Source organism: Pygocentrus nattereri, chromosome 7 (genome assembly GCF_015220715.1).
Source record: "Pygocentrus nattereri isolate fPygNat1 chromosome 7, fPygNat1.pri, whole genome shotgun sequence".
In the NCBI taxonomy this organism is placed as follows: domain Eukaryota; kingdom Metazoa; phylum Chordata; class Actinopteri; order Characiformes; family Serrasalmidae; genus Pygocentrus; species Pygocentrus nattereri.
Genome location: NC_051217.1, coordinates 28,827,887 through 28,853,888, shown reverse-complemented (window position 1 = coordinate 28,853,888; position 26,002 = coordinate 28,827,887). Strand labels below are relative to the sequence as shown.

Here is a 26,002-nt window from a genome sequence, read left to right as displayed (position 1 = left end):
AGATAAACTGTTGCATTGAGCTAGATGTAAACATTTAAACTGGTCCACTGCTCTGTTCAACTGGACTCCAGTTGTTTGCCAGTGGATCAGCTCTTTCTTATCACTCCTTGGGCTGTGAAATCAGAAAAATGCCTTAAGCCATGTCATGTTGACATTCCCAGTGATCAGTGGTGGTCAAGGAGGTGATCAAGTCTGCTCTTCCTCTGAGTCTCCTTGCAAGTGGCTTTGCAGTAATGGCTAGATTCGGAAAATGTGATGTGCTCTTGCGCCTATTTGTAGGCTTACTATAAATAGGGCCCTTCTGGCACCACATGCTCGGCTGTGATTGACAATTGCAGTGCTTTGCTACGGGGCAGCAGACTCCAAGGACTAGGAAAAACACACGAATGGCAAGTATCTCTGTCTGATACAGAACTGGATTTTTTGGTGGAGAAATGTAAAGTTAGAGTGAACATTTACCTCTTCAGAAGTGAATATCTGTATTTGTATTTGTGAACTAACCATCATTTGAAGACTAAACGACTCCCCAGCCAACTAACTGGTCCTATTTATAACGTTTCCAAGGGCTCCTTCTGATGAAACTTGTCTAGATTATTTCTTAACCATTGGAAGTGTATCTTACTCACCGGACACTCGTCTTAATGTCTCTGTAATGTTTCCAGTCTTGTTCTAAATCTCAAATTGTCTTTTTTCCTTTCAGTGACTTAAGTCAGTAGAGTGGTACATTTCTACACATGAGTTTGGGCACCAAAAAGTCCAAGCCTGGTTTTGCTACTATTCCACACAGACAGAGGGGCTGTTCTGCAAGACAAGCTGGTGCTTCGTTTTGGACTGTAAAAACAAGACTTTTCTTTGTTGGACAATGACATCCAGGAGACCCATGATCCGTTCTTACTCAGGCAACGGGAGATCAGGCAGTCAAAATGGGGAAGACGTTCCTTCACCGCGTTTAGACAGCCGCAACTACCTCTCCAATGTCCGGCCTGAAAACAGGTAGGGGAGCTTTTGTGTTGTTGTTCTTTCTTTTCCCGGTTTGATAGAAGAGATGATGGATCTGTTGCCAGTTATTGTGTAGTTACTGTAATCCAGTAGGTTGGGAGGTCTTTTAGAGAACTGTCTAATGTGACATCAGCAGGGACAATAATTGCAGTCATTTTCTTGCAGTATATGATAGTTACTCTTATATAGAGTTTTGTTTTGATATATAGTAGAATATAAATAAATACTTTGATGTAAAACCATATTGGTGTTCAATGTTTTCTTCGCTTACTAAATTTTAAATTATACTTTATTACACTATAATAAAGTATAATGATTGTAATAAAGTATTTGAAACTGATCATCCAGACACAGTTTACCCCATTTACACACTTTTACCAGCATCTGTTTAGAATAACAGTTGCAAAGAAGTGGATAACTAGACTTAATAACCCATAGCACCACTTTTCTTTAGTTGACTTGACATGTTAAAATGACTATAAACTGCTAATATTGGCAAAATGATACAGGAATAAGTTAATACAATGTAGAGTTGAATTACTCCTTTTGATCTGCCTCTTCTCTAAATAGCTACTCAACTCACAGGTATTCAAACTACAAACCATCGAGGTAAAACAGACTTTTACAAGAAATCAGTCTCAAACTAATGGCACGTCTAACAATATAACCTCCGCAACCCCCTCACCCTTCTTATTTATTTTTTAAAATGCCTTAAAAGCAGGGAATTTGTTTTTATTTTTAGATTGTACATTGTAGAAAGCTTTCAGTTCCCCCTACTGAAGCAATGATCTGTGGAAAAAAAAGTCCTGTGTGAATGCTAAGAAGTTTGCAGTCACAGCTAAAAAGAATGCTTTCACATGCTGCCAAAACTTTTAGTGTGCTCTCAGTTTACTGGAATCACTAAACAATCTTCCCTTTCAAAGCAACCTGTGGCAATAATTATTACATTATTAATAACACATCCCCTTTTTTCGGGTCCAAGCCTATATTCTGAGTGCTGATGGATTGACTGATTGATTGTTTGATTGATTAATTTATTGATTGCAACACTGCTGGCTGGTTGAAAGTGATCACTTTTACATTTGAACCAGATCCATGTTGTGAGTTAGAGGTCACTTTTTTGTGAGCCATCCAATTTGCATTTTCAGGAGTACGTTTTGTACAGTTATGGCTCAGCTGACTGAAGAGACCCAGCCATGTTTTGAGATAACCATCAAGTCCAAGGCAGTGTCAGAGGCCTGCAATGTGAAATTCACCTGTGTGGTTACAGGTAGGCTACTGTTACCAGCACATTTGAGTGCATTCAAACATTCAAGTGTATGTTAAGTTAAGCTAATAACTGAAGCATAAACCCCTCAGATGCATCTCAAATGAATCACAGTTCTTTGTTACTTTATTTAGTGGCAATGAATAGCAGCACAAAAGAAAACTGCCATGTCATTAGGAAATAATGTCTTGGAAATGTTTTTAATCTGATCAAAATCACTGCATGAAACAAATTTCTTATACTGTCCTTACAGGTTACCCTGTCCCTGAGCTGACTTGGTATAAAGATGACATGGAATTAGACAGATACTGCGGCCTTCCCAAATATGAAATTTTTCGGAATGGAAAAACTCATACTCTCCATATCTACAAGTATGTTGATTAAAGTTGACTAAACATTTTTTTTAAATAGAGGCAGCTGGAGTGATGATAAGTAGCCCATACTTGGCCTCACACAATCACCAGAAATCTCATTTATTGTATTTTGAATGGCCTTACAGTGATTGCGCATTTCTTTTGTTTGTAGCTGTACAATCGATGACGCAGCCATCTACCAGGCATCAGCCAGGAACAGCAAGGGCATCGTCTCTTGTTCTGGCGTTTTAGAAGTGGGTGCCATGAGTGAGTTCAAGATCCACCAGAGGTTCTTTGCCAAGCTCAAGCAGAAGGCTGAGCTCAAACGACGAGAAATCGAAGAGTCTCGACGTCGAGGCAAGGAGAACATTCAGCAAGAACAGCTGGGCATCAGCCAGGACCGCAGTTTGAGAAAACGCAGGTTGCCAGAAGGACCAGAACTCAGCTCTCTTTCTGCAGGCCAGGATGGAGAAGAAAATGAAGCCAAAGAGGAGGCAACCATGGAGGAGCAACCAGCAGTTGTTAATGAGGAGATGAATGGGCTTTCGGGGGAAACCCATGAATTGAGTGTCAACATAAATCAAGAGAATGACATTCAGCAGCTCAATCACATCCACGAGAAAGAGGAAGTAGGTGGAACAAAGCAGGCTGCCAAAGAAAAAATGAATAGGAAAAAGATCAGGAGGTCCAATGGGTTTGATGAGCCTGTTACCAACTTGACCAGCCAAGACAGTGGAAGAGGAGGAGGGGACACATCTGAGGGAATGAGTTTGGCAAAGTATCTGGCACAGTCCTTGCAAACCCAAGCAGCAGAGGAACAGCAAAAAACTGAGGAGCCAGGGATCACAGCTGCTGGCACCAGCACCGTCCTAGAAAAAGGAAGAGAATCAGAAAAGGAGATTGATCGAATGAAAGCAGATGAAAAGGAAAAAGAGAGAGAAAGTTCCAGTGAAAGAGAGCAAGAGAGGTCACAAGAAATAGAGCGAGAAAGATCAAGGGAGAGGGAGCGAGAAAGCTCAAGGGAAAGAGAGCGAGAGAAAGCACAACAGCTTGAGCTCGAACACAGAGCCGGGACTGGGTCTGAGGCCCAGGCAAAGTCACAGAAAGAGCCTGAGCATCAGCACAAGTCTGCACTCAGCTCAGTCTTTCACTCCCTAAAGGACATATTCTTTGGTAAGGGCAAGAAATTGGAGAAACTCAGAGACAATGTTGAAAAAGAAACGCAACCATATGAGCCAGACACATCAGGAGTCTATGATGTGGCCTCAGAACAGTCGGTACCAATGAAAATGGATCAGGCAAATCAAATTGGAGACCTATATGTGAATAGGGAGTCTCCCCAGCAACTACCACGCTCATTACTACTCAAGACTGATATAGTAGGCTTGGATTTGGATGGTCAAACCCATAGATTTATCACTGACAGCACACAGGAGATCTCATCAACTCCTGTTACAAATAATGATACCCAAGTGAGCAGTTCACAAGAACATGGAGACCAAAAAAGAGCAGAAGAGAAGGGAGGCCCAGAGGCACTGTCCAAGGCCCCCTTGTTGCCACTTATTGAGGTGAGTTTGTTGCAGCTCCTCCTCCGCAACTGTATTGCTGTCCATCTGCAGTGGCTACATCATAGCAGGCAAGCGCTTGAAAACTATTTATAGATGGTATGTTTGTGTGACGAGACTTGAGTCAATCCCAGGCCAAGATGGTACAGGCTGTGTGGCCACAGCTCACAGTCCAGAAAGCACATTGCGTGGACATTAGTGAATGTTTATTAGGATTGGGGAAATACACAAACATCTGACTATACCTGAAGACATTTTCATGAAACATGACCACACATAATACCATAATTTGTTTATTTATGAGGTTTGAAAAGCTATAAAATATGATAAAATACAAAAATTTTCAAAAAGCAATTTAAGGTATTATTAATAATAATCAACATAAGCAAGTATTCTGGCAAGAAATGTGATTCCTTTAGAGTATGGTATCATTATCATAACCATGGACTTCTGAATGAAGTAGTTCGGTCGATCATCTCTGTATATTGCGGTTGATAAAAAAAAAAGATTTATTTTTTTATTTTTGTTGTGTAACAATAAACATATGATAACACTGCACTCTTTATTGCAAAAAACATTCACTTTATAAGTACTTTTAGTACTACGCACTACGTAGAAATTTAAATAGTGGATTCTGCAGCCCAACGGTGCAAAATATTGCTAAGAAATAGTCATTTTGTACTCCATACTCAATAAATGATGAAGAAGTTTGGCTGTAGAGGCCAGAATTTCTGAAATTTCATAGCTAGCACTCTATTTAGGTGTTACAGAGCCTTTTGGGATTCAGCCTGGTTTGATGCTACTTCTGACTGAAGCACGAATATTGGAAGTGTATTATCGATTCAAGTGACATTTTTAGACTTTTATACTGCTGTTTTACAGTTAATCATACCATAAGTACTTTAATTCAAACCTGTGATAATAATGATGGGGTTGTTTAGGCTCTTGGCTATCTTTTAGCCTGTTAGCAAGCTGACCAGCCTAGTTTTAGTTTTAAGAAATAAGTTCCCAGCATTTAAACAAAAAACAGGTTTTTGCTTCATCAGTATACTCAGTGGTCCATGCAAACAGCATGAGAGTCAAAGATTGTTCCATTAACAGCAAAAGAGTTTTTTGGGGTATTTTTTTTTTTCTGTGGCATATTAATATACCATCAGTTTACTGTTAGGTGGTCATAGGTGGAGTGTAAATTGTGGAATTTACGACGGCTTCAGGCGCAGCTTAGTTAATAAAGTTGGCTATCAGGTTTTTACTTGGTTCCTTGTTAGATAACTAATATAACTTTGGGTTTGTGAGGCAAAGAAAAACAGTTAGATTGACACTGACATTAGACAGCTAGTGGACAAGCCAACTAGTTTAACTTCATAGTGAGATTTTTTTCTTCAGTATTTGGAAAGAATGGGCCTCATTCACAAACTGCTCTTAAGAAGAAATTTCTTATTAAAACCCACTTACACAGTTTCCACAAAGATTCTGACATTCACCAATGTTTTCATATTTGGAATTTGTAAAAACAGAATCTACACACTCTCAAGAGCACAAAGGTGAATCTGACCAAGACCTTTTCTAAGGATCTTTCTTGAGAAGAAGTTTAAGAAAGACTAATTCACCATATATTGTTATTTACAGTAAGTTAATGTCAGTGAAAGTTCATGTAGTGTTGATCATAATGAAATTTTAAATCTATAAATTCTTCAGCTTGTAGATGGAAATTTAGAGGCAGCAAGTCCGTTTAAGGAGCCAGTCAGATGAGATTATTTTTACCCACTCAAACTAACAAAAAATGAATTGACTGATGTATCATTATTTCCTTGAATTCTTGTAAATCTGAGTTTAATAAAGTACTGTATTACTAAACACAGGAAGAGAGACTAATACTGAAAGTGACTGTCAGAGCTAAAGCAGCACAAGTTAATGAACAAGAAGAAAGTGAGGGAAAGTTGTTTAAGCTTTTAGTTCATTTTAAAATAGAATTTAATTTAGTAAACATGCTTATAGTGCAAAATCACACTCTTACTGATTGCACCAACTGAGACTGAACTGATCTTTTATCTGTATAACATTATTTAATTAAGATGTTTTAGACCTTGCATTTTATTTAAGAGGCAGTAGTTAGCAATGCATGACTTTGGTAACTTAGCTTGATCTTGGCCTATTGTCAGTGGACAGATATAGTATTCAAGCCATAGTAGCTCTGTGATTAATAAAACTACGAAGAGATAAATCTACTTTGTGCCAATTTGACCAAATAGCCATTTTCTGGTTGCTGCTACTCTAAAAGTTCATGACGAACATACATTTTAGGACCATGCCCCTAGAGCCCCCTAATACAGGCTTAGTTCCCCTATCTATAAACCTCCAGTGACACCCCTGTAAACAGGGCTAATCATGCCCTGTTTGCTATGCAACATGCAGTGAATCAGTGTTTTTTAAATACTAACGATGTCCATGATTTGTTTAGAAAAGCATGTAGTAATTCATCACAATAACAATCAATCATCATATTGGCCATCCCTAATGTTTATTTTTGGCTCAAATAAAAGAATGTACTTCAAAATACTTTATTCACATAGTGGTAAGAACAAACTACATTACTGAATGCATTCCAAAGACTGCTGGCACTTTAACGCCGAGCTGTCAGAGGAAGGGTGAGAATGGGTGAGACTGCCACTTTCACCTCATCTAGAGTGGTGAGAGTTTGAGTTTCAGTGCGTCAGTAGCACAACCACATGCACAGCTTGAGGAGCATGACAACAAAACCAGGGGTGTTAACCTACCAAATTTATGTTCTCATAGACAAAAACATTAAAAAACCATCAACTGTAGCTACCTTTATATCCAAGTGTGGTCACTGAAATCATGTCCATTCATGAAAGCAGCATCACTGCTGTCAAACTGGCGATTATTATATTTAATTACAATAGCATATTTCATTTCATATTTGTTGAACTGGGAGTTCTTAATTTTTCTTGTATTGTATTCATTTCCTCAAATGATGTTTGTTTGGTTTTGTGTACAAAAGACAGTCATAATTCGTAATTGTCATCATTATTATTCGAATGCACAGTCTTTCCAAATTATGTTTGACCCAAGTTCTATTTTGTCATTTCACAGTAATGTAAAGCTATGCTTTCATAATAATACAGACTGGTCAGCACAAGTGCTCAGTCCATTTACAGTCTGAGGGCAAAAGTAGTCGCGTCATAAAAGTTGATCTGCACATCCTTGCCTTAGGGACTTCAGTCTACCCAGCTCACATATTCTGACTGACTTTGCAAGGCAGGAGCTTTTGAATAGCATTAGATGCTTGACTGGCCAACTGAGAATGAGATTGAACCACTAGTAAGAATTGGTAAGAAATAAAAGACAAGAAAATGCATACGAAAAATATGATTACATACAGGGGTGGAAAATACTTGTTGCTGTACTTAAGTATTATATTGGATGATTTGTAATTTGTAGCATTTAAACTGAAGATTTTGGAGTACTAATGCTTCCGTAAATACTCCCCTGACCAATCATAAGGCTGATGTCTCTTGCCCCACCCACACTAAACAGTTTAGAGTCAGAGAAACGTATTAAGTTAATACCCAGCATAACAAAAAGCCAACTGGAACACCTGTCTGTAGCTGCCTGTCGCCCTCTGATTTGCTTATGTGTACACAAACATTGTTAATTCATTCACTTTTAAGCCATGTTTTATCATATTTATATCTTAAATTTTTCATTGAAGCATTGTTGTATGTTTAATATAATACGCAAGTCTAGTGACATACATACACACACACACACACACACACACACACACACACGTACTCACACATCTTCTAAGCCGCTTCTCCCTCATGGTCACAGGGGGTGCTGAAGCCTATCCCAGCTGTCATCAGGTGGAAGGCAGGATACACCCTGGACAGGTCACCAGTCTATCGCAGGGCAGACGACTGTCATACACATTTTTATTCAAATATTTTAACTTTTTACCTTAATATACCTACATATGTTTAAGTGTAGATACTGTTTTACTTTCATTCACTTATATTTTTGGACCTTCTTTCTTTTTGACACAGAACCTATATTTTCCATTTATCTGTAATATGTGCCCTTCATGATTAAATATGACAAAGCAAATAAGTGATTAAGCAATGGTACATATGAATGTACTGTATACCCTTTCGATTTACATTGAGAATGCACATTAATAAATAATCAACCTACAAATTGAATGCTGAGTGCTATAGCCTTCATAATGATCCTATACAATAATTCCGTATTGAAAAAAGCTACTGTTGGCACTGTTTCAGAATCAGCACTTAGATGAAAAGGTACATAAATAAGTTATTTGATCAACTTTAACGCTGTTCTTGAAATGGGAAGTCAACGTGAACATCTACAGTCTAAGTGACCGAACAATATGAGACTCATGTGAGGCAGGTTTAGGCAGGGAAGTGAAACCTCTTTACATTGTTCAGATTCCTTACTGCCCCATGGCTTAAAATAAACCTCTTTCTCAGCTGTGTGTAAGGTGGTCATGCCACACAGTGCCTGTATCTCAACCTCCACTAATTTACAAACTGTTGCAGATGTACCATCCTAGGTCCATATTCTTAAAGAAATATTCTTTATTCTGGAATGACTCTGAGAGCACATTGTTAAATGTACGTGTTTCGTCCTTCCTGTAAGTGCTAAGTGTCGTGGTAACGCTGATGTTCTATTTAGTCTCCATCTGGCCACCAAAGAAGCATGTGACCCAAATGATTCTTTTAGGATGATGTTATAGAGAAGCCCCCAGGACAGTTGGACAGGAGGAGGTTGGGGGAGGTTTGGCCAGTGGGCCTGTGGAACACTGTGACTGTAGACATTGCATCATGATTTGATATAGTCCTGCAATGTACGAACTTTTCTTTACCCTCAACTCAATAACACTTCCAGTTACATTTTCATTTATTAAGGTGCTTCTGTGTTCACTTTTCCACTGTGGTGGTAAGCTTTGCACCTGGCAAGTAATTTTTTTCAGCCAACATTTTTCTTGATAAAATGGAACTACAACCATCCTGACATATTGTGGGAAGTTAGTGCAAGTGTTAGCATGTCATTATGAGGAACTGTACTCATAGGTATTTTCTATATTGGAGCACTGAAGTGTGACTTCTGCTAATTAAGAGGAAGTGGTCATGTGACTAATAATGATAAAATTTATGACTGAGCACAACAGGGCAGTTTCCAGACACTGAATCAAATATGTCGGGCTCTGGCCCTCGTGGTTCAAAACACTGCAGACTTCAGCACATTGTCTCAATAAACACACCCACTTAAGCTAATTAGTAAGGCCTTCATGAATTGAATTTAGAGCATTAGATGGGGAAAACGTTAATCTCCACAGAAATTATGGAAGGTCTCTAGTTTGAGATGCCTGGCATAAGCCATCCCACCTGAAAGCCAGATCAGAAAGCCAAACCCCCAGATTCTGATCTTAAAAAAAGAAAAGCAGCTCTCTGATGTCAGTGACGTAAAAGGCCCAAATCCCACATTTTCCTTGTATTTTTTTTCCAGTGGTCAACTTATGACTTTTGTATTGGGTTTTTGTACCAAAAACAGTCATATTACAATTTTCCAGGACCATTTCTCAACCTCTCTTTTCCCCTCAAAATTAAACAGTGCTACTTGCGCCTTTTAGACTGTATTTATCAATGAGCTCTATTCTGATTGGCTGTCTTGAATTGTGACTCATTCAAAAAGCAGTCAAGGCCAAAACACTCCTTATAACCTCAGTGCAAAAGGGCAGGGCTAAACTCTAAACTGCCGCAGGCTGAATAGGGGTTGAATATATAAATGCATCAGTTTTCATGACATCACAGAAAAAATATATTCAAAACAGACTGTTCGTTATTTTTAAATTATTTAATTAGCTATAAAGTCGGGTGGTTGGCTAGTCATCCTCACTATAGTGATATAATTAGTACATCTTAATGCTTCCTAGATACCCCCATCCTGTAACCCAGCCACCCTTAAAATGCCACTGGAGCACAGTATAGTTTTATAATCTTCTCCAGACATTCTAGCATTATAAATGTACTGTATAAAATATGACAACAATGTAGTTACCACTAGATGAATACAATTTGTGACACTGATAATTGTGGTAGTACAACTGTAGATGTCTGTATGCAGAACTACATGTTCTAACATTATTGAAACATTAGAGTAGTTCTCTCTCTCTATCTCTCTTTCTCAATCACACACACACAGTTGACATGACATATCATAGAAAATGTCTTTAAACAATATATATATATATATATTCCCATATCCATTTACCATATAAATGCACTTTGTAGAATGTAGTCAATCTGTTTCAGAGAAATAATATATATATGAAAGGCTTTTATATATATTTTAGCTGCTAAAAACTGCTAAAAAGTTTGCAGAACACCAAAAAGGCTCTTCTGCTCCTGAAGCTTACCAGTGTGGTAAACCCTGTAAGGTCACAGTTGTGTTATCATCTCTTTTGGGTAGCTACATCATGTTCTTGATCTACCCAGCGTTTTATCTGTGTTTATTAAAAAATCCACTACTGTGCTCTTTGTGGTCTGCTAGGTTATTTGCTAGTGCTCGAAATGCATTCTTGCTGAATGTCTTGACAAAGCATCAGAGTGAGGGATGGAACAGTGGAACTAAACTCTGCAGGAAAGTAATGCCCCAGGTGCTGGGCTAGTGACCACTGCCCAGTCGTGGTTCTAGGATTTTATTTTTATTTTAGGTGTCGCCATAATGGAGCCATAGATCCTGTTCAATTTCATAGAGCTCCATTATTATCTTATAGCCTCTCTTAATACATTTGCTTTAAAGAGAAATGGTTAAGCATCAACCACACTACTGAAATAGCTCATTCCACATATTATTCACTGTGTTTTATATTCAGTAACAGGCTTAATAAAAGTCTAATTAGGAGGCTAAACACAGAGACAACCAACCCTTCAGTTGCTTTATTGGAGGATTATGTAAAAACAGAACTGTGACTTCTATAAGGTATGTGTGGTGCAGATGCTCATACAGAAAGTTTATCCATATACACTATATTTCCAGAAGTATTCGCTCGTCTGCCTTCACTTACATATGAACTTGAGTGACATCCCATTCTTAATCCATAGGGTTTAATATGATGTCAGCCCACCTTTTGCAGCTATTCTGGGAAGGCTTTCCACAAGTTTTAGGAGTGTGTTTATGGGAATTTTTGACCATTCTTCCAGAAGCACATTTGTGTCAGTGTAAGACACTTTTGTTGGACGAGAAGGCCTGGCTCACAGTCTCTGCTCCAATTCATCCCAAAGGTGTTCTATTGGGTTGAGGTCAGTCAAGTTCTTCCACACCAAACTCACTCATCCATGTCTTTATGGACCTTACTTTGTGTACTGGTGCGCAGTCATGTTGGGACAGGAAGGGGCCGTCCCCAAATTATTCCTATAAAGTTGAGAGCATGAAACTGTCCAAAATCTCTTGGTCTGCTGAAGCATTAAGAGTTTCTTTCACTGGAACTAAGGAGCTGAGCCCAACTCCTGAAAAACAACCACACAATGCAATCAGACAAATACCGTTCTCCTGGAAACCACCAAACCCGGACTCATCCATCAGATTGCCAGGTGGAGAAGTGTGATTCGTCACTCCAGAGAACACATCTCCACTGCTCTAGAGTCCAGTGGCAGCGCTTTACACAACTACATTCAACGCTTTGCATTGCGCTTGGTGATATAAGGTTTGGATGCAGCCGCTCAGCCATGGAAACCCATTCCATGAAGCTCTCTATACACTGTTCTAATCTGAAGGCCACATGAAGTTTGGAGGTCTGTAGAGATTGACTCTGTAGAAAGTTGGTGACCTCTACGCACTATTCGCCTTAGGATCCACTGACCTCACTCTGTCATTTTACATGGCCGACCACTTTGTGGCTGAGTTGCTGTCTTTCCCAATTGCTTCCACTTTGTTATAATACCACTGACAGTTGACCATGGAATATTTAGTAGCGAGGAAATTTCACCGCTGGACTTGTTTCACAGGTGTCATCCTTTCACGGTACCACGCTGGAATTCACTGAGCTCCTGAGAGCAACCCATTCTTTCACAAATGTTTGTAGAAGCAGTCTGCATGATTAGGTGCTTGGTTTTATACACCTGTGGCCATGAAAGTGACTGGAACACCTGCATTCAATTATTTGGATGGGTGAGTGAATACTTTTGGCAATATAGTGTATATTACTGTGCAAAATCTTTAGACAATTGTCTTAGCAGTAAATGTGTTTTTGCTTGTAAAAACTATATACTATGTAAATTAAACATAAACACAGTAAAACGTTCCAATACTTTCCAGTACATCTTGGTTGATTTAATTTAAAGCTGTACTATGTAAGATTTTTGTTAAAATTGAAAGAAGTAGCTTTACTGAGTCAGGAGAAAAAATAAGCTAGAATATCCTATGCATGCACTTCCACAAGTCACCCTGTAAAGCCTGAAATAGTAATGTAACAGTCAAAGGTATTAGGTTGGATTTTGCAGGAGTGTTTTCAGATCATGTCATTTTATGTACATTACATGCAGCAGCTGAAAATGAAGTTTCAGCTTGATGTTTAGGTCTGAAAATCAACATTAAAGATATGATATATATAATTCACTTGCAAGTTTTTTTAACTCTTCTCTTTCAATACTCTTTAAACATGCTCACAATCCTCAGATTCATCCTCTCAGAGAAGGAATCTGAAGCATAACCTATGTAACAATGCTCTTCTGCATATTGCATGCAATTACACATTTCCACCAGAGAGGTCTCCAAATCCTCGCAATTTACACAGTGCAGCTTTATAGAAGGATTGATTAGCTGAAACAACTATTGGACGGTCACTGTACATATTTAGCTTTATCAAGTAAAAATTTAACACAGTCACATCCAATCACAACATGTTCTTTATTTTTGTTTATTTGTATTTTTTCTAATGTTATTGTTTTTTTTTGTTGTTGTTGCGACTCACTCACTTACGTAATCACTCACATTTCACAAGATTGTTCACAAAGAAGCGGTTCTGGCACTCTGGCACTCAAACTAGCTGAAAGACCATTGTGATCACAAGAGAAGTGCATAATTTCTAGAACATCTGGCATACTACATACTGCTGCAGCACATCAAAGAAACTTTGTGTCTTTGTTTAACAACTAACCTTCTATTGATGGTCTTTTTCCATCTTGTTGCTGGCTGTTGTCTTATTCTTTAACCATCAACTGTTCCAAGCATAATTGTCTTTTCTAGTGATCTTGTAATTTGTACCATATTAGATTCAGAATAGTCAGTAGTCAGAGATTTTGATTTGGTGCAGGATCCATTTGTTTTTTTAATTTGCCATCCTTAAAATCCTCTTAAAATCTCTCAAACACTGAAGGCAGATCGGTATTTCTGCTGTTCCACTGTTTTTCCAGGTTTCAAATCCATAAATAATAAATTCTTGTTGCTCAGATAAATGGCTTAATTTTCTCTGAAGACATTTGCACAGTTTCATTTCTAAGGTCAATGTGCTTGAATATAAAGCCAGACATTAAATTTGTGTTATTTTCCAGACAGACAGCACTGCAATGATCAACATAGGGGTCCATTTCTCCTAACAAGTCAGCAGTAACATTTATTTTGGATAGTAGGTCAGAAAAGGTATGAGGTCATGTGTTGTATCTTCAGGCCCTTTCTGATGTTTGATGTTTTCTTGTGTTGTGGTGGCGTCAGCAGAACCAAATGTCATAAGTGATATGGAGACGCTGTAAAATTCTGACAGGTTGTAAATAATATGTTGTTTTTCTGTGTATATGATTGGGTTGTTGCAAAATTTACCAAAGTGAATCATCTTGAATGCTGTTAGGTGTTACTAAGACCATTGGCCAAGTCTCACTTAACCTATTGCCCAAGTATTTGTAAACAATTACAGTTCTTAGGTAATAACATGTTGATTCTAGTGAATCTTAAATAACAGCAAATATGCATAGTTCATCATTGGGCTATTATTGGACTTGGACATTTCCCAGTCACTTTGTTCAAAGAAGATATTTTAATTACCATTCACAAACATTTCAAAGTTGTCAGTTACACTGATCTCTCATGGATGACTAACAGCTGTTCAGCATTAATTGCAATGTGAGAAGATGACTTGTCACTGTGTACAACTAAACTGCAATAAATCACCAATCAGTTCCATCACAGCATTAACTCCATAGTTTATGGGCCATGTGTGTTTATGTTTTGCTATAACCACTTCTGTGTCTATGCCTCAAGGCTACAGATGACCATACAGATGAGGAAATGGTAGATCTGCCTCATGAGAGTGCTGCTGTGCAGGAAAGTACTGCTCCCATGGATCATGTGACAGAAGTTGATGGAGAAATGCATGTTGCAGAAGAGCGAGACGATACCGCAGACTTCACCCAGAAGCCAGAGGCCTCCCTGACAGGCCCAAACATGACAGACCTCGAAAGCACAGAGAGCTGTTCTGAGGGTCACCTTTCACAGACAGTCAGCCATACTCCTCTTCCTGTGCACAGTAAGCAAGACGATGTGGTTTTAAGTGCAGATCAGAAAGGAGACCAACGTGACTCATACACAAAAGATGTTGAGGCTCCTACTGTGGAGGAAACAGCTGAGGAAAATGTGCTGAAGATAGAGGGATATTCCTTCATTAAAGGAAGTGAGGACAAAGACAAGATGGGTGGGGCAAGAGCTGGGGCAACAGAGAAAACTGAGACTGTTGAGATGACAGAAAGGTCAGCTATTTCTTTACATGGCAGCAGACTGGAATATGATGTGAATCTGCGAGAAGAACCTGCCCCAGAGCTGGGTACACAGAATACAGTAATAGAGAGTGACTTGAAACAAAACAAAACTTCCATCCCAGCAGTTATAATTGGTCTTGTGGAGAATGAACAGCAAGTCTCGGTTAGAGATAATAATAGCATGGATGAAAATATTAGCAGTGCAGAAAATGATGCAGAGAAAGTTGAAAGTATTGAAGAAAGGAAGGAAGACAGTGTAGAAGAAAAGCAGGCTGAAAGTACTGAGGAAAATAGGGTTGATGTCGCTGAGAAGAAAAAAGATGCTATTTTTGAAGAAAAGAATGTTCCCTCAATGCAAGTGGCTTTAAATATAACAGCTGAACCAGAGATTTCTAAACAAAGACCATCAGAAATTGATTCAAAAGAGACTCATGTAGGCTCAAGCATAGCAGACAAACCAAAAATATATACAAAAGCCCAGCCAGAAAGATACATGGGTGAGTCTAGGGACCAATCTGTGGCTCCTCCAATCGTTATTCTGCCAGACACAAGGGAAACCGTCATTAAGAATGTAGCAAAAATGAGAGCCACACCAGTGATCCCAGAAATCAAGATCACGGCATCAGAAAAAGCCAAACGTGAGGACACTCTGAGCATCCCTAGAATAGATGTTCTTATATCAGAACCTGAGAGAGTTATGCAACAACTAGCACAGGAGGTTGCGCACATATTTAGAGACAGTGAACCCAAAGCAGAGGAACCGACAGATGATGCCAAAAGAGCACCAAATGAAGTCACAAGAGATGACAGAGTGGTGAGTACTGCACAGCCTGTAGGTGTTACTCCCACGCAGCAAGAAAGGAATGTTGATTTGGCTCCCTCAGACCAGAGGAACCAGGAAGCTAAACCACAAAGCCCTGAGGTTAGAATGGGTCACAGAGAAGATCAAGCAAAGATCACTAGTGGGCGGAATAGAGGAAATGACAGTGGTAATATTCCTATAATAAACATTGCATGTGCTGATGATATTCCACCTTCTCAAGAAGGGCAGGTACATGGGAAGCAAGTCCTTCATGATACAGTGGCAGCAGACAATGTTTCTCCTAAAATGCAAGTTCCCTCGATTTTCACCACACACGTAGAAAGCACTCCAGACAACAGTACTAAAAAAGAAGAGGCACCAGAATCTTTGGCTGCCATACTCAGAAAGGTTGAGCATGATCTGGACCATGTAGGCAGCTCCAACAGATGTCCTGGAACTGAAAAGTCTGCAGTGCTAAAAGAGCAGAATGTGCCTGACAAAATGAACTTAGAGAACCAAATCAGCTCTGATGGTCCCTCATCAGCAAAAATAACTGATGCAGAAGGTGATGCAGAAAGACAAAGGGATAAACCTGCAATGGATAAACTTGGCCTAACAACACCTGTGGGACCCACACTCCCCCCACTGAGCCCAGCTAGTCTGAGAAGGCTTATGGCAAAGAATAACCCAAATTTAGAGAGCCAGGGATCCATGTCTGCCATATCATCAGCAGATGGGATTGAGAAGAAAGGAGAAGAGAGCGGAGGCAGCACGCCCACATCAACTCTGTCTTGTGAGAGCAGCCCCAAGATGAAGCGACGAGACAGCTTGACCCTCATCCCATCTGCCACCCCAGAGGAGCTGGCATCTGGGGCTCGCCGAAAGATTTATCTTGCCAAAACTAAGTCTGAGGACGAGGGATCAGACACTCAAAATAAGAGAGACAGTCCAAAAATGTCACCTAGCCAGGCACGCAGAGCAGCTTTCCTACAACTTCAGAGTGGACAGCAAACACCACCCATGGAAAGACGTTCACCCTTGCTAGGCCGCCGGAAAGCCACACTTGAGGTGCCCAAACCCAAGGAGGAGACCTCAGAGGAGACTGACAACTCAAACACAGAGAGCAAACCAGCAGAGAAAGAGAAGCTAGACCCATTCAAAGGTAAAAAATTCATTCTTTACAACACAAGAACCAAAATCTTAAGATTAAGTTGATATTTCTACCTCGGAGGCTGCAGTAGAGCTTGAAATATTCATCCTAAACCAATAAAATCTAACTGCTCACGTTGAGTGCAGATGTCATTTCCCAAGTACACATCAGGCTTGGGTTGGGTTCAAACCTTCAGGTTCGCATAGATTGCCTCCCACAGAATTTACCTACATTTCCCCTTGTACTTTTTTCTTTTTAAAAGATTTTATTTTAGATTCCCTCTTATGTTTAGGTTGCATCTTCTAAAGGGCCCACATCATGTGAAACAAAGTTTTTCACTTTCTTGAAATGAAAGCGTTTGATGTGCATAAGCATTGTTAAAGTTTCAAAGCATACCTTTAGTCCATACACAGAAACAGCTGCAAAAACAGCCTGTGTTAAAAAAAAACAAACAACAGATTTGCATATATCTGTCTACTTTAGTCTACAGCAGTTTAGCCCTAACTGATGCTGAAGTTACAAGGAATATATCAGCCTGTACAATTTTTAAATGTGATCTAATGATGGCTATTGTTGCTAAATAGTAATTTAATTTATTAATTTACTATTAAGTTTAGTTTCACATTTGGTTGATGATGAGCCAATTTGGGTCAGAACAATTTGTGGGAATGTGAGTTTTTGATGTAAAACTCGATCATGCGATTTGACTCAGGTCAGGCTTGGACAGAAAGTTACTGGGCTGTATTCAGGTTCTGACTATGTCTGTTGAGCTCAGGTTGGGTTCAGACTCAAAAACCTGGTGCTGTGTGTTGGGTCAGGCTTGGACAGAAAGTTACTGGGTTGTATTCATGTTCATACCAAAATTTCAACCCTATTAAAGCCCAAGGCTGCACATAGTAAATAGAATGTTGTGCACTGACATTACAGGGGAAGGGCTAGAAGTGTGATTTACTAGCCGTTCAAGTGTCTGCTTGGTAGAGTACCTGGCATTCCTCTGATGTGCACAATAATGGTGCAACTGTTTGAAAAGATCCAGTGGGAGGTTTCTTAAGCATCACTAAAGGTGTGGGTGGACCTTCCAGTGCAGTTGTGCAACATTGGATAATCTAGAATTTAACAAAATGCCTATAGGAAAACCTGTTACATAAGGATTTGGCTTTGAAAGGAAAAAATGACAATATATTCAATGCATTAATGAGATTTCTGTAAAATGTTGTTCAGTTCTGTACACTTGCAGATGTTAACAGTGTCTGGAGGTCAGCTGAAAGTTGTGTCAGGTTCTTCGGAGGACAGAGTTTGGAATCTGAAGTTGGATAGTGGAGCATAGAAACACTAGACGATGAATATCTTTACCTTAATGCCCCCACTGGGATGCCCCCATCCCATCTCTCCTTAGCTCCTCAGGTAATCCGCAAGATCAGAGGAGAACCCTTCTCAGATGCCTCAGGCCACTTGAAGCTGTGGTGTCAGTTCTTCAACGTGCTCAGCGACTCCACCATCAAGTGGTTCAGGGATGAGGAGGAGATTGTAGAGGTGAAAAGAAGGTAAACCTTATGTCAAATATCCCTTGTCTTGTCCCGTATACCTCAACTACAGTTGAAAGTAATAAATTAAACACTATGCAATCAAAAAGCAGCAAATACAAACAGCTTTTAAATCACACTGCTGCGTGCGTCATACGGACATTTTAGGCCCATACACACATGAACCCCACAGCTGTCACTCAAGGAGATGACACTAGTGCCAGACGGAGGGGCTGTAAACTGACACCCATCCCTTTCGACATCAGAGGGCATTAAAGGCTATATTTGTGTCACTAGATGCTGTGTCAGCAGAGTGACACTTCAGTCTCCCTCTCACGCTCACAAGCACTGCTTGTATACACCCTGCTGCATAACAGTGCCCTCATGTGGACAAAACACATTATCATACTCATTCAGGTAAGAAGAGGGACCCTTCAGGAGCTTTTAAATATCGTGCTTTTAAATATATTCTTTCGCAGTGCAGGGGACGAGAGTCAAGTGGCGCTGGCCATTGTCCAGGCATCCGGACGAGACTGTGGCGTGTATGGCTGCACAATTAAAAACGAATACGGCACTGACACCACGGACTACTTACTCAGCGAAGACAGTAACTTTCCTTTTTTATTGATTCATCAGTGACCTGAAAAAACAATTGATTAACTGATTAACTGAACATGCAGTACTGTGCAAATGTCAGAGACCACCCTTCATTAATTTAATATGTAGTCAAAACAACCCTTAAATACAAGTTCTTAATTTTTCAGGAGATATTTCTGAGGAGAGTCTTGTGTTAAGATGGGGAAATAAGTGAAAGAACCAGAAGTTTACTACTGTTCAAAAAAAAACTGGAGTTCAAAGAAAGATTAAAAGACTTGGTAGACCACCAACACTGTCCCCATCAGATAAACAGTACTTAAAGCTTTCATCTTTCAGAGAGAGGAAAATCAAGCTCCACTCTTGCTTTACATCCACAGGTGTTTCTGTTCATCCTTCCACTGTGAGCAGACATCACAATGCCAGGAGCTGAAAGTATGTGTATGTGTAGCTGTTAAGAAGCTGTTACTAAGAAATGAAAAACAGACAAAAACAAAGAAAATTTGCAAATCGAGCAAAGAAACTGATGGTGTTTTCAAAACAATGGACAGACCACTCTAGTCCAGTCCAGACCTCAACATCACTGAATGTGCTTAAGATTACTTAGATTGTGAAAAACAGAAAATCCAACCAGCTTCTTAGACTGAACTTTGGAGGTGTGGAAAAATAACCCTATCATGTTCTTTGAAAAACTGCACCAAAGCAAGTCTCCTGAAAAGAATAGAAGCTGTAGTAAAGACAAAGGATGGCCACTTATTGATATTTCATATGGTCAAATTTGATTGGCTGTATTATTATTTATCAATTTAATCTTTCCTGTATATGTACATGTACATTTGAGGGTAATATTTTAACATTTTAAAAAAGCCTGATTTGCAGTTAAATAATGAAATAATTAACAATATTATCAACTAAAGTTGATGATGTTGTTAAATATATGCTACACACCTAACCTAGTGCAGTAGAAGTCACCTTATATACTGCAATAATATACAGTCGTACACAAAAAATTTTGCATCCCTGGACAACTGACATGTTTTGTTGAGTTTATAAGTGAAAATAACTTAACCTATTTAACAGATATTGGAAAAAAAGGAACATAAAATGTGGCCTGTGCAAAGGTTATGGCTCATTAAATATTTTAGGTTTTTATTTTCAATATTTTAAACTCAGGAACTCAACAGCAATTTTGCACAGAAATGTGCATAAAAATGCCATCAGGACAGCCAAATCCTGCAGACCTTTCTAGGCAACTAGTGTTCATTGATTGATTTGTTCATTGATTTTGGAGTAGAGGTTTCTCTGTAATTTTCTAAAAAATATGTTCCTCCTTTTTTTCTGATGGGAAAAAAAGAAATAACTTGTACCCTATGTCTGTTTTAGACTGAAAGTTAAATAAATGAATGGATGGTCTCTGACTTTTGCACAGTTCTGTACCTCTACCAAATCTTCACTCTCTCTTTTTTGCAGTACTTGGAGAATTCTTCTTACGAGACGATATAGAAGGTAGGCATCAACTTCAAGAGAATGGCCAGCTACTAATGTTTTAGCAGTGTAGCTTCTCTGCAGCTCCTCTGATATGATCTTGCTCTGTGGCCCAAACAGTGGGAGAGGAAATCGAGATGACACCATTGCTCTTCACCAAAGGCCTGGTAGACCCAGGATACTGGGGAGAAAAGTTCTTTGGCCGCATCATGACACAGGAGGTGCAGATTGGAGAGGGCTATGCACACAAGACCAGTAGAGCTAAGGTCATTTATGGTCTGGACCCTGTCTTTGAGTCAGGAAGCACTTGTGTTGCCAAAGTGAGAAACCCCATCGCGTACGGGACCAAAGAGGAGAGCAATCTGGCTGAGAGAAATCTAGAAATCACCAAACAGGTGAGCGCCTCCGCGACAGACGTGTCAGTGCATACCCAAGAACACAGGACAAAGGTCTTCTACCATAGTCAAAAATTATCACAGGCTGACAGTTATAGGAAACTTTCTTCACATTAAAGCTTAAGACAAAATAATATTATTCTGATATGAAATAACATTGGAAAACATAAAGGAAGGAAATCTTTTTTGTCCACTTCTGTGTCCTTAGGAATGCAAAATCCAGAACACAATTCGGGAATACTGCAAAATCTTTGCAGCTGAGGCGAGGGTGATTGATAACTTTGGTTTCTCGCTTGAGTAAGTAACACGTGTATCATAAACGTACTCCTAAGAATTATTTTTGACCATTTTTTTTAGATCTCTCTGCCAAGGCTGAGTTTGCCTGCTATTTAATTCAATATACAATGTTCCTGTCAATACACTAGTATTGCAACTATGTTTCTTTCGCTGGAACTTTGCAAGTTACTGTTTTTGAAGGTGAATTTCACAGATTTTTCAAATTTTCTGCAATATACAGTCGAGAGAGTGTTTTGATGTGAAAGGGTGCATGGTAGAGCAACTTACTCAAATCTTTTTTTACAGTGGCTGTACATAGGGGGTGTTAACACTGCACATTATCAATAGTCATTATTTACTATGCAAAATAAACAGTGAACTTACCTGTGTCCCTAGTTTTCATATGTGATGTTAATGATGGTAAAATAGTGGTAAAACCAGATAAATAAATAATTAATTAAATTCCTATCACTACTGTGAACAATTTTGACTCAATAAGTTTCTCTAGAAGGCACATTCCAGATCAAACTACTCTGGATGACTTTGTCTAGATCTTAAAGAATCAACTATGGAGACATTTTTAAAAAATCAGCAGAATTCTCCTTTGAGTATTACAATTTAGAAAATATTCATTAAAATTCCATAAAATAAATGTTATGAAGTTATAGTGTTTTTACATTATTTTTCTATGTAATTCTAGTGTTATAAGGGAATCTGAGGTTGAGCCACTGACTTTGTGCCTTTTGCACCTATAAACAGAGTGATTCCTCTATATTTGATGTACCGGCCAGCCAACACCATCCCATATGCCACAGTCGAGGCTGACCTGAATGAGGGCTACTCACAATATTGTCTGATAGACAATACTGGCAGACTGATCGCTCAAACAAGTTCTGAGGTGGAGCAAAAATGCTGTACCTTCCAACACTGGATTTATCAATGGACAAATTGCAATCTGCTGGTCACTCGATTAGAAGGTGAGACAATAAGGGTCACCTCTTAGATCTCTAGGTTACATTTTGCTCTACTGCTTTGATCACAATAACAAAATCACCAAGCTGACCAGTAATTTAATCTTTTTCAGGTGTGGATGCAAAGATGACAAACATTAGGATTGTAACCAAGTCCAAAGGGTTTGTGTTTATATTCTACAATATTACTTACCATATTTCTAACATAGGGCTTGGAAATGTGAGGTCATGGCATGGTGTCTTACCCTTGTCAACCTTTTTTTCTTTGATTTTGTCTGATATGTACTCACTAAATACATTGGCACAGCTAACTAGCATGTGGATCTGTATCAGATTACCAGAACAAAGGAAAGAGACAGGAAAGAATATTTCATTTAATTATGCAGATGCAGCAACAGTTAAATAGCACAAAGATAGCATCATGGCGAAAGCACAATTTACGCTTTAGTCGTATTGATTTATTGCAATAAAACACTCAGTATTACTTTGTGAATTTCTCATGTTTGGTATCAGCTTCACAAACATACTGTTTTTTAGCTATTAGGTGGTGATTGTAACTGAGTTAAACATGCCAGTAGCTGAGTGAAATATGCCTATAACTGAATTAAACATGCCTGTGGCTGAGTGAAATATGCCTGTAACTGAATTAAACATGCCTGTGGCTGAGTGAAATATGCCTGTAACTGAGTTAAACATGCCTGTGGCTGAGTGAAATATGCCTATAACTGAGTTAAACATGCCTGTGGCTGAGTGAAATATGCCTATAACTGAGTTAAACATGCCTGTGGCTGAGTGAAAGATGCCTGTAACTGAGTTAAACATGCCTGTGGCTGAGTGAAATGTGCCTGTAACTGAGTTAAACATGCCTGTGGCTGAGTGAAATATGCCTGTAACTGAGTTAAACATGCCTGTGGCTGAGTGAAATATGCCTGTAACTGAGTTAAACATGCCTGTGGCTGAGTGAAATATGCCTGTAACTGAGTTAAACATGCCTGTGGCTGAGTGAAATATGCCTATAGCTGAGTTAAACATGCCTGTGGCTGAGTGAAAGATGCCTGTAACTGAGTTAAACATGCCTGTAACTGAGTGAAAGATGCCTGTAACTGAGTTAAACATGCCTGTGGCTGAGTTAAATATGCCTGTAACTGAGTTAAACATGCCTGTGGCTGAGTGAAATATGCCTGTAACTGAGTTAAACATGCCTGTGGCTGAGTGAAATATGCCTGTAATTGAGTTAAACATGCCTGTGGCTGAGTGAAATATGCCTGTAACTGAGTTAAACATGCCTGTGGCTGAGTGAAATATGCCTGTAACTGAGTTAAACATGCCTGTAACTGAGTTAAACATGCCTGTGGCTGAGTGAAATATGCCTGTAACTGAGTTAAACATGCCTGTGGCTGAGTGAAAGATGCCTGTAACTGAGTTAAACATGCCTGTGGCTGAGTGAAATATGCCTGCAATTGATTTAAATATGCCTGGGGCCAGCAGTATATTTGCTCTTAATCTGTATGTGGGCTTTGAGTGACTTGGAAATTTTGTATTATTCGAAACAATAGCTTTGTAAGCCATGTCGCAGCTAGGGAAAAAATAAGGGAATGAAAGAGGAAGTAGCATATCCAAATCATCATTCCATTCTTTGGAAGTTTGTATGGATGCATGCTTTCAATAAGGCAAATTTTATCCACATACCATTGTTTGGCTCTTTTTGGTGTTGGTTAAGACACATTCCCTTCCCTTAAAGCTCTAGCAATGAGTGAGAGTATTCATAGCATGTAAACAAAGAACTAACCTGCCAATACAGCAGAACGATCCCGTAATGAAGCATCCAAGCTGGACAGTGTTTTTTTCTGGATGGCTTATTGTTGTAATGTCATTTAATTAAGCCATAATGTGAAAAAGCTAAAAGCTAAATATGTCTGTTACAGTTATCAGGGTCTAACGGATGAAGGCTCTCCGAAGATACTGGAGCAATTTGTGACCCAGCATCAGTGCAACTACTACTGCGGGCTGCTTGGCCTGAGGCCCCTGAAGCTCATGGACTGTCTACAGCAGCAAAAGGTAAAGACATCAAGGAGCCCTTTGCTGGCCCGGCGGGTAAGCACTGGCTCATCCAGTCCCCAGCTACAGAAGAAAGGCTCAGCGAGCCCCCAAGCACCCAGGAAAGGCAGCGTGAGTCCCAAAGTGGTAAAAAAGACTGGTGAAGAAGGGGAGAACAAGCCTGCTACCAAGCATAAGACCGTGGAGGTTCCAAAAGCTGTTAGGATGAGGTAAAGAAAATGGAATTGAAACACTGAAAAATGGAAAGTGGCACTAGAGGACTCCTTTAGAGTACTCCTCAATTTTCTGGCTCAAATATATTGTGCTCTACACTGGAATGTGTGAAGGCTAAAAGGCTGCATTTTGTCAGCTTATCAGCAGACTGGTGTCATTTCTCCGTCCATTGCCTGCGCCTTAGGTATGTCATTGTGCAGCACAGCAAGGAAAATGGCTATATAGCTTCAATAATAGACTGAGTAGTCAATGACCATAAGAGTTTGGCAACTGTGATGTAATATTTTTATAAATTGCTCTGTAACAATTGCCATCTCTCCATTTAAAAATTAGAATAGATTACAAATAAATGTAAAAGTGCATTAATTGGAGTTTGACTTTATCTATTATAAGATGTTTCAAGAAGATTGAGTTTATACCAGTGAGGAGCTTGGTGATGGAGGGATTGTAAAAAATTCCTTAAAACATCTGCAATGTGTATTGATGGTACTGAAATGCTGATCTTGTTTTGTAGATACTATTGGATTTACACTGGCTTGCAGATTGTTTTGCATTTTTAAAAAGTCTGATATGTGGCAGTACATTGCGCTGGAATGCAACACTAGTATTTTTTATGCAACACTTCAGTGCCAGCATTTAGAACTGAATAACAGCTTCTTTAAGAAATGTTCACTTGTCAGTCTTTTCACGTTGTGTACACAGTTTCTAGAACGATAAAGCCACATTCAGTTGTTATCTGATGAGTCAATGTTTTTATCTTGAATGTTTAATCAAGCGGAGAGAGAATGCCTTGCTTTATTGTCACTGTAAATCGGTTTACTTTTGTCCTTTTGGACTGTAAACACATGGGAAGACCACATGTCTACAACACTAATCATCAGTAAAAGAACAGTAACAGATCCTGTACTTTGTAAGGTGTTTTTTTCCAAATAAACATTCATCCTTTTGCTTTATAAGTACTGAAAAGTCATATTTATTCATACTCTAATTAATGCTATTAAATTTTATTGTGTCTGATGGTTTACTTAATTTGAGGGTTAAAGTTAAGTGTGATTAAAATAGAACATACTCTGGACTGCGTGAGGCGTTTGTGGCAGTATGAGTGAGAATAAGCGGAAGTCTTTGAAATATGTGTAGAGAATATAATGTATTTCAGTTACTTTGTTGGGTGGTGCTTTTTTGTTTTTTTGTAAATTAAAATGTGTAAATAATTGATTTTTTATTCCTGTTCGTTCATTTATTTATTTATTTATTTTTGTTGGTTCTGTATAAATTTAGGTGACTTTGACGGTATATTTAGTTTTTCTAATAACAAGATTGATATACATCCTTAAAAATGGAAAAGAAATGGTTATATACAGTCATTTGCTGTTAGGTGCCTCAGGTTATATTCCATGTTTTTGTGATTTTCTAGGTGAAAACAAGTTAATCTACAGAGAACACACCTCTGCACATTTTAATGCACAATTACTGTTAACTTATTGATTTTAACATGATATAACACAATAAAATAAATGATAAAATGTGGCCTGGGCAAATAGAAAATATGTAGGTCATA

At 38.9% G+C, this 26,002-nt stretch overlaps 1 protein-coding gene across 3 annotated transcripts; it reads left to right on the top strand.

Annotated features, from left to right (window-relative positions):
- The first annotated feature begins 700 nt into the window (after positions 1-700).
- alpk3a (alpha-kinase 3a) lies at positions 701-25,659 on the top strand. Of its 3 annotated transcripts, none has more exons than XM_037540150.1 (14): positions 701-993; positions 1,585-1,608; positions 2,148-2,269; positions 2,520-2,637; positions 2,792-4,187; positions 14,484-16,941; positions 18,326-18,473; positions 18,932-19,059; positions 20,517-20,552; positions 20,652-20,926; positions 21,135-21,223; positions 21,962-22,179; positions 22,287-22,335; positions 24,099-25,659. In XM_037540150.1, the coding sequence occupies exons 1-14, from the start codon at positions 863-865 to the stop codon at positions 24,442-24,444; spliced, it is 5,538 nt and encodes a 1,845-aa protein (XP_037396047.1). In that variant the 5' UTR covers positions 701-862; the 3' UTR covers positions 24,445-25,659. The 3 variants fall into 3 exon arrangements, with proteins under 3 accessions (XP_037396047.1, XP_017566617.1, XP_017566618.1); XM_017711128.2 differs by having other exon boundaries at positions 1,570-1,608; XM_017711129.2 differs by lacking the exon at positions 1,585-1,608.
- Positions 25,660-26,002: the final 343 nt, after the last annotated feature.

Coding starts and splice junctions, on each gene's coding strand:
- alpk3a (XM_017711128.2), top strand. CDS start 863: ATGACATCCAGGAGACCCATGATCCGTTCTTACTCAGGCAACGGGAGA. Junction 21,224..21,961: donor AACTTTGGTTTCTCGCTTGA/GTAAGTAACACG, acceptor ACCTATAAACAG/AGTGATTCCTCTATATTTGA. Junction 22,180..22,286: donor GCTGGTCACTCGATTAGAAG/GTGAGACAATAA, acceptor AATCTTTTTCAG/GTGTGGATGCAAAGATGACA.